Source organism: Poecile atricapillus, chromosome 26 (genome assembly GCF_030490865.1).
Source record: "Poecile atricapillus isolate bPoeAtr1 chromosome 26, bPoeAtr1.hap1, whole genome shotgun sequence".
Taxonomy (NCBI): domain Eukaryota; kingdom Metazoa; phylum Chordata; class Aves; order Passeriformes; family Paridae; genus Poecile; species Poecile atricapillus.
Window position 1 is genome coordinate 2739560 of NC_081274.1, and position 16041 is coordinate 2755600.

The window sequence follows — 16041 nt, forward strand, 5'->3', positions numbered from 1 at the left end:
GTGAAAGGTTTTGGGGGTCCTGACCCCTGCAGACCCCCCAGGGATGCTGTCGAATGCTGCCCACAGCAAGATGCTGACAGGGATTGGAGTCTCCGTGTTGGGCTTTGTCTTCCTGGTGCTGGGGCTCAGCTTCTGCCTGTGCAGGAAGGTGAGGGGGGGTCCTGGGAGTCGTGTCCTCCCCCCACAGAGCGTGTGTGCTCCCCTCTGGGCCCCCCAAGCCCGGTGTCACCCCCTTTTCTCTGCCCACACAGCTCCTGACACAAAATGTTCTGAAGGACTGAAAATCAACAATTCCCATTGTCATTCTGTATCCTGTTGGATTTTCATTCCCCTGCTTTCATCCAGGTGTCCACAGGGAGCCAGGAAGATGTGGAGCCTCCCAGCCAGGTGTCTTCCCAACACGCATCACCAGGACCACGGATCACCAGGACCACGGATCACCAGGGCTCTGCCCAACGGGGGTCACTGGGGATCATCCAACGCCGATCCTCCCATGGGGGATGGAGCTGGAGCAGCGCACGAAGCTCTTCCCGCACTCGGGGCACTCGCAGGGCTTCTCTTAATGGTGCCTCCTTTGGTGTTTGGTCAAGTGAGAGCTCTGTGAGAAGCTCTTCCCACACTGGGGACACTCGTAGGGCCTCTCCCCACTGTGGATGCGCCGGTGGACGGTGAGGTTACCATTGCGGTTGAAGCCCTTCCCGCAGTCGGGGCAGCGGAAGGGCCTCTCCTCTGTGTGAATCCGCTCATGTTGGAGGACATTGGAGCTGGTGTGAAACCTCTTCCCACACTTGGGACACTCGTAGGGCCTCTCCCCAGTGTGGATGAGCTGGTGTGCCCTCAGGTAGGAGCTCCACCCAAAGCTCTTCCCACATTCCAAGCAGGTGTAGGGCCGTTCCCCTGTGTGGATCACCTGGTGTGTCAGCAGGTGAGAGATCTCTCTGAAGCTCTTCCCACATTTCCCACACTTGTAGGGCTTTTCCCCAGTGTGGGTCACCTGGTGCCGGAGCAGCTCAGAGCTCCACCTGAAGCCCTTCCCACATTCCAAGCACTTGTGGGGCTTCTCCCCTTGCTCTGAGCTCCAGCTGGATCTCTGGCCGTGTTCCTGGCACAGGGAGGGTCTTTTCTCCTCGCAGCTCTGTGAATTGGGTTTGCAGCCCCTCCTTGTGCGGCATCTCCGTGGCTTTTCCTCCTCCTCCTCCATCTGGACACAGTTTGGGAACGTAAAATCCTGGCTGGGGAGAAAAAAACAACAGGAGAGCGCCTTGGGCTGGGGGTTCCTCCTTGCCAAAGTTCATCTCAGAAAATCACTGGGCATCTTGTATCTGGAAGAATCTCCAGAACACCAAGATTCAGCCCAAACACCCTCCAAACATCAAAACAGATCAAAAACTAATCAAACAAGATTCAGTCAAAATCCCCTCCAAAATAGAAATGTTCAGCCCTCACAAGAAACCAAAGCACCAACATTCAGCCCAATAAAGCTCAGAAACTCCAAGATTCAGCCCCGTGAAAATCGTCCATCTCCCTGCCCGGGCACTCACTGCATGGGGGGGTGAGGGGGGCAATGAGGCCGGGCCGGAGCAGGGGGTGCCTGAGAGAGGCCCCGAGCCCGGGGGAAGCCCCTGCAGAGCCATGGAAGTGGCTCCTGGCCGGACTCGGGGATCCCCCTGGCGATCCCCGCTGGAGCAGCCTGCTCCTGAGGGACTCTGGCCCCTGGCAGGGACCCCAGGCTGCAGCAGGACAAGGATTCCTGTCCCTCAGGGGGAGGCACTGACATGACCTGACTGTGACCCCCATCCCTGTGCCTCTGGGCGGGGAGGGGGACGGAGAGGGGCACAAAGTTAAGCCCGGGAAGGAGGGAGAGCTGGGGGGAAGATGGATTTCCGTAGGAATTACTTAATTTCTCATTTTCTTCCTCTGACACGTTGGACAATAAATTCAATTAATTTCCCCAAGTCAGGTGTGCTGTGCCCGTGACCAAGGATTGAACTGTCCCCACCCTCATCCAGACCCCCGAGCCTTTCCTTGTGTGTTCTGCTCCCCGCCCAGGGCAGGAAGCAGAGTCACAGAGTTTTGGCCTCGCTCCGGCATAGCCCTGCTCCATCCCGGACTCACCCCCAGCTCGCAGCGCCCTCAGCTCCCGGGCACCCCGAGCTCCCGGCGCTTCAGCGCAGCGGCGCTTCCTTGGCCTCCTGCCCGGGCCGGGCCCAGCGCCGGGGCCGCTCCTCAGCCCAGGCTGCCGAGAAATGGCGGAGCTCAGTGCAAGGGAGGCGAGTCCGTGCCGTGTGCAGAGCCCGCCGCTGGCTGCCATTGGCTGCTTCTGCCGTCACTCGTGGCTCTGGCGCGCGCTGATTGGGCAGAGCGGGGACAAGCCCGGCCCCGCTGGCGCCCCCAGGGCGGCCGTGGGGCAGGAGAGCCGCCATTGCCGGAGCGTCTGTGCGGGCCCGGCAGCGGCGGCAGCAGCGGCCGGAGCCCGGTGAGGCGGCGGCGGAGCTCGGAGGCGGCCCCGGCCATCGCAGGTGGGAGCCGCGCTCGGTTCTGCGGGGGCTCGGGGCTCGCTGCGGGCCCGGGAGGGGGCGGCAGGGGGCTGTGGCGGGTGGCTTGTGCCGTGGCCGGCCCGTGTTGGCCCTGGGCTGAGGGCGCTGCGGGAGCGGCTGCCCGCGGTCTCCTTGCCGCTGGGGCCTCGGCAGGAGGCGGTGGCGGAGCAGCGCTGGCTCGTCCCGCTTCGTGTCGGGAGGCCGGAGGTGGCTGCGCTGTGCCCGGGGCTGGGCGGGAAAATTCCCGGCGCCAGAGGTTTGTGTGGCCCAAGGAGCCAGAGGAGTGGTGTGCGAGTGACTTTATTGCTGCCCAAAGGGAGAGGCCATGGGCCATTTGCCATGCGGTCTCTCCAGTTGTTGGAGGACGCGGCCTCGTTTTTGTCCTGATTTTCCCGGCCGCATGTCCCTGTCCCTTTGCCCAACACTGGCGGAGGTGCTTGGAAGGTTCAGCCTTCCCGATCCGCCTGCTGCATGTCCTTTTTGTATAACATCCTGTGAAAAACGAGGTTCACATAATTTTTATAGAATTTAAAAGTTTAATAAAAAAACACTTAGGAGGAAAAAATAAAGTAAAGTATGCAGATACGGCCGGGTGTCTCTGCATTCAGCCAAGGGAGCACCCCTTACTAACAAAGGATTGTCCCTTAAAAACAGAATCCTACTACATATCCATAAATTCTCATACATATTCATACATTCTTTTTAGGATCTTTGGTGTTCTTCTGTTTAGTTTTCTCTTGCCCCCTTCTCAATAGATCAATCTTCTTGGCACCATCGAGATTTACATTCCCTGATACAAGAAATGCAATAAATTCCTCCCCCCAGAGTTCTGGTCACTGCTGTCTTCATCTGGATAAGATAGTTTATAAAAGAAAAAAAGGTCTCCAGCTATCTTTTTCAGTCTTTGGGTTACACAAACAAAAGTAGTTTTTGTTTTAATGCTATGTCATAGCTTAACATACATGTATTATACCACTATTTCTAAGTTTCATTAATAACAGAAATAAAGAAGACTATATTATTACAACGAAATTTTTTAATCTTATACATATAATATTCATTATAATACTTGTGAAAAGCCAATAATATGATATGCATTTATAACAATATCCCCCTTTTTTCTTTTCATGAATCATTTGGCTTGAGCAATATTTCTTGTCCTCTAGCCTTCATTATTCGCTCATTTTTTTTCCAAATTAATCTTGCTTCTTCAAGAGGATCTTCTATGTTGTTCTGTGTCTTTAACACCATAATTTTTTTTGCCGCTCTAGATGTAGTCAATTTTGGATCTATAGGCATTGTTATCACTTGCATACTCTGAACTACTCTGGTGATTAGCTGAATAAAGCAGGGGATTAAACAAGGAAGAAATATCAAGCCAGTTGTAGCACACAAAAGGAAGAAGCCTGACTTTTTCCACCATTCTATTTCCAATAGATTATCCCACCAACTGCTTTTTAGCATTGGGTCCCATTTTTGAACTGGTACATGTGCTGTTTTTCTGATATCATTGACTATATCTAGAATGGCATCCCCATTGTCATCTATTTTTAAACAACAATCTGATGTATTAAATTTCCCACAAACACCTCCTTCTTCAGCTAACAAATAGTCTAAAGCCAACCTATTCTGATATATTGCAGCTCTGGTTTGACGTTGCTGAGTGGATATTAATTCTATTACCCGAGCAGTTTTATTTGTTATTACTTCTACAACTGCCTGGAGTCTTATGATGCGATTTAGTATAAATTGGGGTTCGGTATCCCCAACTCCCATCTTGTGCCCAGGTGGCTGGCCCATAGGTTTCCAATATGTGCTCAGGGGGCCATTCTTTATCTCCCCATTTTTGAAATCCTCCAATCTCCTCCCTTTTGCTTCTTTTTAGGTCCTCATATACTGGCACTCCTAGTTTGTCTCCATTTGGTCCTGGCAGAAGAAAAAATCCTGGCTGTATAATTCCCAAAGTACAACTCCCTTTCCATCGTGGGGGGAGTTTTGGGTATGCTCTTTTTCCACATATCCAAAATAAGCCATCTGGTGCTTTCCAAAAATCAATTTTCTGTTGATTTAAGTTGTCCCAGAGTTTGGAGATTTCAGGTATACTAAAGTAAGGATTCTTGCCTTTATTCTTACACTGAAACAGTTTAGTTTCATTATTATATTTGCAATCCCCTTCCTTTGTTTTTCTGGGAGCCCAGTACCAAGTTGGTTCATCTGGGATCCACCATGTGGAAGTTCCATTACTAACTTTATATCTCTTACAGGGAGTATTTCCTACTTCATTAAGGAAATTCCTCCCCGTGCGCCAGAGACATTCTTCTCCTATCACTGTTGAGCTTAAAATCCACCCTTCAGGACGGTTTTCTCTCTTTGTAATTGTCTGGTTCCATTTTAGGAGTTCAGTTGGACCTAAGCTGCTGCCTTTCCATGGCCATTCTTCTGATGTCAAAGCCCCTCCACATACCCAACAGTTAGTGATGTTAAGTTCCTTACTGATTCTCTCTCCCAACTCCACAAACTGTTTTTTTCCCAGTCTTGAGATATCTATTTCTTTTTCTAATTGTTGTTCTAGTTTTGTATACAAATCTTGAAGTGAAACTGACACAGGATTAGATTGCTGTGCTGGTTTTGCCTTTTTGCTTATCAGTTGTTCTTTTTCTAAATCTTGGGTTTTGCTCTCAATAACATATGTAAAACAAATCCATCTCTCCCCTTTTGGACATTCACTTCCTAACCTATTACCACTTGCTCCCAAATTTTCTGTAACCCAATATTTTTTCCCATTATGCATACAGTGACCTAGTTTGGATGGGTTATAACAGTGACTGTTGATACAGGTATGAGTGACAAAAAAGGAACCTCGATGTCTTTGCATATACAGCTTTCGGTAGCATTTATGGCTCGTGTTTGCTGGTATTCTAAAAGAGAAAAGACAAAAAATGAGTGACAAAAAAAAGGAATAACAGAGGTCCGGTATGGCTTGTATTCCCACCTCCCATGCCTATGGGGTTGCTACCCATAGCAGGTGTATTGTATCTTCTTGGTGGCGACTACAGCGGCCAACCCGGTCTTGCCCTCTATTTCCTTATCAACTCCTTTTTGTCAGTTTCCAGGCAAATAGCTTTTGGCACTTCCTCTTTTTTAATTTCTCAGTAAATCCTTTTTGACACCTTTTAACAGTAGTTTCTCACCGTTTCTTAGGTATTTCCCACTCAACAGGCACTAGTAATCTCCCATCTGTAAAGCGAAAGTTATCATTTAAGTTATTCTTAATAGATTTGGTACACAGCACTTTCTGCAATGAGAGGCTTAACTTTGTGAACTACAATACTTATTTTTCTCTAATTTAAGTACTTATATTTAATCCAGCTAGCATGTCTCATACTGGGATGATTTAGACAAGGTATATGATGTGGCACTGATGGAAGTTGTGATTTTCTCCCCTCCTTTATACACATCACAGGCAAAAGCAAAAATAGATGAGGATTTCCCAACCAAAACAGCCCCAGTCCTCCTGTTTGGGGTGGGAATTTCCCCCCCCCAAGGTGGATATCGAAGGTGTCCCAGAACTTGTCCAGGCAGGACTTGAAATTACTGATACAGGCTTGCTCTTACTTCCCAGTTAGGCGTAATTCTTAGCTCATCCCTTGGATCATTTGGATTGTTTCAGTTCACTACCGCCGGTCTCTGTTCAAGAGTCCATTTGGTATCACTCGGTTTCGGTGTTATAGTCCGATCTTATTGGTGTGAATCCAGCTTTACTCTTTGGTCCAGATTGCAGCTTCGCTGCCTTAGTTATCAGTAGTACCTGAAAGGGATTTCTTAGCAACACAGGGAAAGTGAAAACATCACATCAAACAAAATTTAAGAGTAAACATAGGAGCTAATCTCTTTCTGTGAGTTCAAATTAGTTAAACAAGAAAGGCTAGGTTAGTTTTGACTTCAAATCCTTTTAGCTCTTTTTTTAAAATCTCTGACTTCTGAGGAAGTCAAAGGGGCATTTACAAATCCCATATTTCCCCCTCCCATTGGGACTTCTCGTAATGGGAATAAACTAGTAGCCTTTCTGTATTGTTTTGGGGAGGAGTCAGGGGAAACCTTCTTTTGAACTAAGCTTCTTGTATTTTGGTATGGTACCTCTCCGTTACGGGAGAAATTCTTTAGGAGCGCTGCGTCCATGGCAGAGGTTGATGGGATGGTGAAGGCAGGGATCCGTCCCGCCGCTGAGTCCTCCAAGGGGGGCCGTAGGCAGGAACTGGTACCGGAACCACCGAGAGAGCGGAGTCTCTCGGCAGAAACCAAAGCGGGGCGTGGACAGTCTGCAGGTGTCTGCTGGGGCAGGAGCAGCGGTGCCCAGCGCAGCCGGCACGGACACAGCCACCGGGGCCGGGATGGCCGGGGCAGCTGCGGGAAAAGTGACTGAGGATGGGACAGCGGGGGTGCCCAGTGCGGGCACAGCAGCCGGGGCTGGGGCAGATGGAACCCCCGGCAGGGCCGGCGGGGTGCCCAGTGCGAGCCACGCGGCTGCAGCCGGGGCAGGCGGGACCCCCAGCGGGACATCTGCAGCAGGCGGGGGCCAAGCAGGAGAGGAGGGGGGAACACTTCTAAAGGGTCCCAGCTTTTCTCTTTCTTTTTTTCTTCTTGTTTTATCTTTGAGATTTCTGATATTTCTTGAATTTTTACTCTCTCAGAGTTTGTGTCCCCCATCCAGCATGCTGCATATTCTTTCTCCTCTGCATTAAACGGTTCTTTTGAATTTACAAACACATTTAAGGCCTGACAAATCCAAGTTTCAAAAGAACCATATCTAGGCCAACAAACGTGGTCAGATCTTACTTCCTTGTTTGCCCATTCAATCATGCAAAAATTAATCATCTTTACTCTATCCTTTTCCCTTGTACTTGGGGTAATATCCCAATTAGCTAACATAACTCCCAAAGGGCTATCTTGGGGTATTTCTTCTAGCAATTTCTTTTTACCTTTGTTTTTCCCCAAACCCGACTTACTGGTTTTCTGCCCCATTTTTTTTTTTTTTTTTTTAAATCAATTTATTTCTACCAACCCAAACACTACCTTCTTCCCCACCTCTTCCCAGGCACTGAAAACCCTTTTTCTTAACAATACAATATTATACAATACCATACAACACAATAAACTTTCCCCCCCCCCCAAAAAAAATAAAATTAAACATAGATTCAACAACATTTTCCTTCCTCCATTTCCACCCGCTCTTTTTATTTCTTTGTCTCTTCTCTGCTCTTCCTGAAATCTTACACTTTAAACCAGAAAAAAAACCAAACCAGCTCACTATCACAAATGCTTACTCACAATCTCACAAAAAAATTGTCTTGGGGCTTAACAAAACAAAAGCTATAACTACAGGGTGCCCCCCCCCATTCCCCTTTAATTGCGACTAACACCAGCACCACTCTGCATTCTACTTGCACATCTGGCTTTAGAAAGAGCTCTCTGATAGCCTCACACCAGTCCTTAACCCCTCACCACAACACAAACAACCTAATACAGTCCACTTCCTTCTGAACAAACCAAAATCAACTATTTAAAATAACAATTACACATTTACTTACTCACATTCACTCACGTCTATTTTACTTACTCTCACTCATTTTTACTCAAAGCTAAACAACAATAAAATACGTTTTATTTTCAAGTTACTGATATCTTCCCGTGGGTATTATAAGGCCTTGGATGTTTTAGGTTTCTTTGCTGTACCCCTCAATCCAGCACTGTTAACCCCGGATGCTCTTGGCTGTACCCCTCAATCCAGCACTGTTAACCCCGGATGCTCTTGGCTGTACCCCTCAATCCAGCACTGTGTTGGGGATCCCCGCTTTTATCCCGTTTTCCCAGTGGATTGTGCCAGGAAAACCCTCGGCTCCCTTTCCCGAGGGGCTCACCCCTCCCCTGAGACCCAGTCCCAGTGACCCCGGGGATATTTTGCAACCCCCCGCTTTCCGCTCCCCCAGAGATTACTTACAATCCCTTTTCTTCTTTGGGTCTTCGTGCACAAGAATTATGGAGCAAATACCGCGGTTTAGGGAGCCTTTTTCCTTTCCTTTGCTTTATTTCTTCTCCTTCTTGTCCTCGGGGTATTTACCTGCAGCCACTGCTGACTCACACCAGGGGAAACGGAGCGGGGTCCGCTGAACTCAGCAGGGTGCGCGCTTTTTCCCACTCAGGATCCCTCGGTGCTCTTCAGAGGCGAGGTGTTTATCCTGGACAAAGAGCCCCCAGTTGTGAAAAACGAGGTTCACATAATTTTTATAGAATTTAAAAGTTTAATAAAAAAACAATTAGGAGAAAAATATAAAGTATACAGATATGGCCGGGTGTCTCTGCATTCAGCTAAGAGAGCACACCTTACTAACAAAGGATTGTCCCTTAAAAACAGAACCCTACTACATATCCATAATTTCTCATACATATTCATACATTCTTCTTAGGATCTTTGGTGTTCTTCTGTTTAGTTTTCTCTTGCCCCCTTCCCAATAGATCAATCTTCTTGGCACCATTGAGATTTACATACTCTGATACCAGGAATGCAATAAATTCCTCCTCCTCAGACCTCTGGTCACTGCTGTCTTCATCTGGATAAGATAGTTTACAAATGCAGGAGTTCTCTAGCTATTTTTCCTCAGTCTTTGGGTTATACAAACAAAAGCAGTTTTTATTTTAATACTATGCCATAACCTAACATATATGTATTATACTACTATTTCTAAATTTCATCAATAACAGAAAAAAAGAAAACTATATTAATACAACAAAATTTCTCATTCTTATACACATAACATTCATTTTAATATTTGCGAAAAGCCAACAATATAAAATGTATCTATAACACTGGGCAAGATATTAACCCTTTCAATACAGAGATGAGACCTACAAACCTTGTTCATCTCTCCAGGGACAGAAAAGGACAGAGTAACAACATGCAAAAACACCCAACATTAAAACATCAAAGTCAGTAAACAAAAAAGACAAACCTTAGATAGAAAAGAAATTAAAAAATGGCAACTGAAACTAAAATATTATTATAGTAAAGCCATAGAAATAAACAATGATATACTAAAACATCTCCTTTAATTCATGAAAAAAAGTATAAAAAAATAAAGTATACAAATTGTAAATGTAAGGAAAAGCATCCATTAATGAAACCAAACAAATGTTAAAGTAACTGTAATCCCATAAAAAGTTTGAACAGAAAAATAACTAAAAACAATAAAATGCCCTTTGCCTCCAGGGAGAGAAGAAGAAACCTTCTGTTTCCAAAGATGATCACAAAAACAGAAGAAGAAAACATTTTCCTTCAAACAACTCATCCTTAAAATAACATCCCATGAATTCATAACCCATAGACACACCTCTAGGAGGGCTGTAAAAATGAGAAAAGTGTCACGATAGAAAAATTTTTTCCCAGATGGCTGCTCTTTGTAAAAATAAAAAACCACAAAAAACCTGTTTCTTGTAAAAAGGTCTCCATGATACAATAAGAGAAGACTCCTCTCCCTACAAAAACTAATAAAAAACTCTTGTGTAATGAATACTGTTTAAACATCCCAAGTTCTATCTCTATGCTGTCACTTTAAAAAAAAAAAAAAAACCACAAAAGTTATTCAGGAGAGGAAAGGCGTTCTGAAAGTTTTATTCTCGTATCTCATTCTTGTAGTCCTGTTAATAAAGTTTCTTTAATCCTTTTAACTTTTAAGCCTGTTTTGCCCTTCTCCTAATCCATATCTCACAGCGAGAAATGAGTAAGTGCCCTGGAGATTTCAGCCAGCGCTAAACCCACCACATTATTTAGTGCATTAACCAAAAAACTCAAATTAGCGAATCTCAGCCACTGCACCAGGCTGAAGCTGAGGATCCCCAGCCAAGCTCAGAGGGAGGAGAACACAGCATTTGTGGGATCCTTTCCAGTCTGACTTGCTTTAGCTGCACCCTGGGGGAGGAGAGAGCAGGAGAAGGGTTGGCTGAGTCCTCTCCCCTCTGCCTTGCCCTTCTCTGCTGGATCCTCAGTTCATCCCACACCCACCCCAAGACTCCATCCCCATCCTACTGGTGCTGACGGGATTAAAGGAGATAAAGAGGAAAAACCCAAAAATGTAGAGAGGAGAGAAAAAGAGAAGTTTAAATGCAGCTTAAATATGAAAGAAATGCATATGTTAGTGACTGCTGAGAGTTCAAAGGGAGCTGAAGGGTTTGTGAAGGGACAGGAGCCCGTGAAGGGCTCAGGAGCTGCTGCTGCTGCCGGGAGGGAGGAAATGCACCAATGGCTCCCAGCAGAGTCTGTGCTTTGAGGCTCTTTCCCAAACAGCTGCAGGAGGGAAAGCAGCTGAGTTTGGAGGAAGAGTTTTCTGCTGAGGTTTCCTGTTTGGAGCTGTCACAAGCTTGAGCTGCTCAAGGGAAAGGCGGCTCTGCTTCCAGCAGGGCCCAACTGCACGGGAGCACAACTTGGTTCCCTGGCCCTGAGCCAACGGGCAGCAGCAGCTTCTGTTCCCTCCTGGCTCTTGTGTCATTTCCAGCACCACAAGACACACCAAGAAAAGCTCCTCCAGAACATGCCATGATCAACACAACCTGATTTCATTGCATGAAGGAGCTCTGACAGTCCCACGGGCTCAGGTTTGTTTGTCAGTGAACAGAGCAGGGAAAAGCACAGACACATTCCCTGCACAGGGAATTCACAGGAGGAAAGTGCAGCGCTGGAGGATGTGCTTGGATACAACGTTCCCACGGCAGTTTTGGGGATAAAATCGTCAGGAGAGAGAAAAGAAAAAGTCCTACCAAGGGTGGGCTGGGGAGGGCTGGTGCTTCCCGGGAGGCTCCCGAAGCTCAAGAGGACAAAGCCCAGACCTTGTCCAAGCTCTGAGCTGGGTCTGAGCCAGAAACCAGGGGGTGGCAGAGCCATTGCTGCTGAAGGGCTTCAGATTGCCAAAGCTAAAGTGTCCAGTATCAAGGAACAACTTGAGGTTACGGAATTCTCAGTGCCCATGTTCCATCCCCTCATTTCAAGCTGAAAGTGGAGCTCCACTTGTGACTCTGCTTTTTAATAATGAATGTCAAACTTCACAAAATTCCCTTAGAAAGACCCCATGAAGGTTCACACTGTGAGAGTTCATTCGAGGCAGCCCCAACTCCTGCCCTGGTTCAGTCCCTCTCAAGCCCACTGTGCTTTCCAGCTGCTTTGCTCCAGTTCCTCCCAAATCACCATGAATTCCACTGAACTGAAACAAATCCAAATCCTCGTGGGTCGGGACAAGGGCAGGGAGAGGTCCACCCCAAACCACTCTGGGAATCATCCCAGAGCCCTCAGCCTTCCATGTGCCCATCCCTGAGACCTCCGAGTGGCTCCCGTGGCTTTCCCAGTCCATCCCAGTCACCCACCCCGAATGCCCCCCTGATCCATCTCGCCCCTGGTGGATCTGCCGCCCCTCAGCCAATCAGAGCGCGTCTCCCTGATGACTCATCAGTTGCCGGGCAGATCCACAGAGCCGAGAGCCCCGCGCTGGACTCGGCCTCCCAGTGCCGCGCACTTCATTCCCAGTCCCTCCCAGTGCCACCACAGTCCCGCCCAGTGCCACCACAGTCCCGCCCAGAGGCCCCAAAGTCTCTCCCACTCCCTTTAGCCCATTCCCAGTCTATTCCGAGTTCATTCCCACTTCACTCCCAGACCTCCACACTCTCTTCCAGTGTCCCAGTATCCACTCTCATCTCTTTCAGTGCCACCCCAGTTCCTGCCAGTCCATTCCCGGACCCTCCAAACGCCACACCACTTCTCACCCATCTCTCCCAGTTCGCCCCCCGCCAGCTGATCCCAGTCTTTCCCTGCTCTCTCCCAGTGCCCATCCCATCGTGTCCATCTCGCTGGTGCCCTCGAGCTCCCAGCCCGGCCCCGGCCGCCTGCTCTGCTCCCTGATGGATTTCTCCCCTGCCCACATCCAGCTGAGCTGCTCCCAGGGCCAGCAGCAGCTCTCGGGCCACGTGCTGGCCACTGCCGTGCTCCCCAGCGGGGACTGGAGCCAGCAGCTCCTGGTGCTGCTGGAAACCGCCCCCGGCAATGCGGGCTCAGCTCCAGCTGCCAGGTGGAGCACGTCAGCCTGGAGCACCCCCTGAGCCGGCACTGGGGCACGGCCCGGCCCCCACAGCGCCGGGGGCAGCGGGGGAGGCACTGGGGGGGCCCAGAGGGGGATTGGGGTGTGCTGGGAGGAACTGGGAAGGAGTTTGAGATAGACTGGTTTAAACTGGGGAAGGGATTGAGGTTCTTAGGATGGCTGGGAAGGGGTTTGAAGGATGTTGTGGAGGGTGGGATGAGGTTCTGGGGGTCCTGGTGAACACTGGGAGGGAGTTTGGGGGTGCTGGGTGTCACTGGGAGGGATTTGAGTGAGCCTGGAGGAGCTGGAAGGAGATTGGGGATTGGAAAGCAGGGATTGGGATGAGGTTGGTTGAGCTGAGAAGAGACTGGGAGGAGTCTTGATGAGTCCTGGTGGGGCTGGGAAGGGACTGGGAGAGGGTTTGGGGGTCCTGGAGCAGTGGGGGGAAATTGGGAGGGGGCTGTGGGATCCTGAGAGGAACAGGAGGGGCTCTGGTGGGTCCTGGGGAGGCTGGGAAGAGACTGGCAGTGATTTACCAAAATAGCGATACTGATCCAGTATCAACATCAATCTGTTAATGGACAAAAAAACCTCTCCAACAGTTTAAAGTTACAAAGTGGATGTTTAATCACAGCACTGGGCGAGTGCGGGAGTCACCCCTTAATACGCACTGCAAGCTGACAAAAGATTCCAGTGTGTTTTTATTCACAAAAGTCTTGAGTATCCAAAATACTAATACATATTTATAATGCTAACACTTCCCATTCCCCACTTTGGATTAAAATGAATCGTAATGATTTTAAAATGTCATTATGCCTATGTGGTGGGCTCCCTGATTTGAGGAGGGGGTCATCTTGGCAATGAGAGGTCATCAAGAGATGAAGGAAAATCTCCCTCACTCTCACCTTTCTACCTTTACAATGGTTGACATTACGAATGACATCTGGTACAACTCCAGTTTCCTCCCTTGTGACTTTGAAATGGGTTTCCAGATGTAAGGTCTGTGATCTTCCTGAACCCATTTATCAGTTTCTCTTTTCTCATTATAAGCACATCTAAACAAACATACAATGAAAAGTAATTTTTTAACTAAGTCTAAGATCCATTATCTCAAATCCTGCTTCTCACTTAATCATTAACTCTAACTAGTTCCAGCAAGGCCTATCACTAGCTAAGATCTCAAACTTTTCTAAAATTCTTCATTTTTTAAAATTAGTGACTCCAAAAGAGGTTTCAGAGGGTCCTGGGCAGGCTGGGGGAGACTTGAAGGGTCTTTGAAGAGGCTTGGGATGTCTGTGAGAGGTTTTGGGGGTCCTGAATCCAGCAGATGCCCCAGGGATGCCGTGAAATGCTGCCCGCAGCGAGATGCTGATGGGCATCAGGGGCTCCTTGTCGGGCTTTGTCTTCCTGGTGCTGGGGCTTGGCTTCTACCTGAGGAAGAAGGTGAGGGGGGTACTGGGGCTTGTGTCCTCCCTCCCCCAGAGCGTGTGTGCTCCCCTCCAGGGCTCCCAAGTTCCATGTCACCCCATTTTCTCTGCCCGCAGAGCTCCTGAGGTGACGGAAAAAGATTCTCTAGGATTGAAAGTCAACAAATCCACTCTCCTCAAGGCATTCCCATTGTTTATCTGTATCCTGTTGGATTTTCATTCCCCTGCTTTCATCCAGGTGCCCACAGGGAGCCAGGAAGATGTGGAGCCTCCCAGCCAGGTGTCTTCCCAACATGGATCACCAGGACCACGGATCACCAGGGCTCTGCCCAACGGGGGTCACTGGGGATCATCCAACGCCGATCCTCCCATGGGGGATGGAGCTGGAGCAGCGCACGAAGCTCTTCCTGCACTCGGGGCACTCGCAGGGCTTCCCTTACTGGTGCCTCCGTTGGTGTCGGGTCAAGTTAGATCTCTGTGAGAAGCTCTTCCCACACTGGGGACACTCGTAGGGCCTCTCCCCAGTGTGGATGCGCCGGTGCCTGATGAGGTGGGAGTTGCGGTTGAAGCCCTTCCCGCAGTCGGGGCAGCGGAAGGGCCTCTCCTCTGTGTGAATCCGCTCATGTAGGAGGACATCAGAGCTGGTCCGAAACCTCTTCCCACACTCGGGACACTCGTAGGGCCTCTCCCCAGTGTGGATGCGCTGGTGTTTTCTCAGGGCAGTGCTCCACCCAAAGCTCTTCCCACATTCCAAGCAGGTGTAGGGCCGTTCCCCTGTGTGGATCACCTGGTGTCTCATCAGGTGAGAGATCTCTCTGAAGCTCTTTCCACATTTCCCACACTCATAGGGCTTTTCCCCTGTGTGGGTCACCTGGTGCCGGATCAGGCTAGACCTGTAGCTGAAGCCCTTCCCACATTCCAAGCACTTGTGGAGCTTCTCCCCCAGCTCTGAGCTCTGGCTGGATCTCTGGCCGTGTTCCTGGAACTGGGGGGATCTTTCCTCCTCGCAGCTCCCTGGACTGGGTTTGCAGCCCCTCATTTTACTGGATCTCTGGGGCTTTTTCTCATCCTCTTCATCTGGACACAGTTTGGGAATGAAAATTCCTGGTTAGGAGGAAAAAAAGAGAGGAGAGGTCCTTGGGCTGGGGGTTCGTCCATGCCCAAGTTCATCTCAGAAAGTCACTGGGCATCTTGTGTCTGTAACAAACCAAAACACCAAGATTCAGCCCAAACATCCTCCAAACATAGAAACACTGATCAAAAACTAATCAAACACCAAATTCAGACAAAACCCCCTCCAGAAGAGAATGATTCAGCCCCTGCAAAAAGACAAAGCACCAACATTTAGCCCAATAAAGCTCAGAAACACCAAGATTCAGCCCAGTGAAAATCATGGATCCCCCTCTCCAGTCTGCTGCTGACTGAGCAGGGCAACACTCCTGGGACTGCACATACAGGGAAGGTGGAACCTTGTGCTGCTTCCTCTTCCTGCTCCTCCTCCTCCTTCGTGTCCCTACTCTTCCTCACACTCCTGTTCCTCCTACTATTTATCCTCCTGCACAATCCAACCTTCTCCTCCCATGTGTATCCTTTGACCATTTTGTTCTTCAACCCTGCTCCTCCTTCCCTTCTCCTCCTGCCCCCAGGCCCAGCACCCACTGCCGCCTCCCTCTTCCCCCCCAGTCCCACAGCATCCCACCGCAGGGGCACGGATGGAGCTGGGCCAGCTCGGCCTGGGGCAGCGCTGGGCTCTCGGCCGCTTCCGCCCGCACTCGCTCCCCACTGCAGCCGCTCCCGCCACCACAGCGCGGGGGGGCCCGGCCTTGGCGCTCCCCCCTCCCACCTCCCCAAATTCCCCTCAAGGGGGGCGCCAAGGCCCGGGGGGGAGGGGCGCAGCTGGGCTCCAAGTAGGACCATTGAGGGGAGAAAATGGAATGTCAGAATGGCATCCTGGAGAAACGG

At 49.4% G+C, this 16041-nt stretch overlaps 1 protein-coding gene across 1 annotated transcript; it reads right to left on the minus strand.

Annotated features, from left to right (window-relative positions):
* Positions 1–247: 247 nt before the first annotated feature.
* LOC131588625 (zinc finger protein ZFP2-like) lies at positions 248–15165 on the minus strand. The gene is made up of 2 exons (XM_058857584.1): positions 14951–15165; positions 248–994 (listed from the first exon to the last, which is right to left on the minus strand). Exons 1-2 carry the CDS (start codon positions 15116–15118, stop codon positions 560–562), a joined length of 603 nt encoding a protein of 200 aa, XP_058713567.1. The 5' UTR covers positions 15119–15165; the 3' UTR covers positions 248–559.
* Between the last annotated feature and the right edge of the window lie 876 nt (positions 15166–16041).

Coding starts and splice junctions, on each gene's coding strand:
- LOC131588625 (XM_058857584.1), bottom strand. CDS start 15,118: ATGAGGGGCTGCAAACCCAGTCCAGGGAGCTGCGAGGAGGAAAGATCC. Junction 995..14,950: donor CTAGCCTGATCCGGCACCAG/GTGACCCACACA, acceptor CTCCGGCACCAG/GTGACCCACACTGGGGAAAA.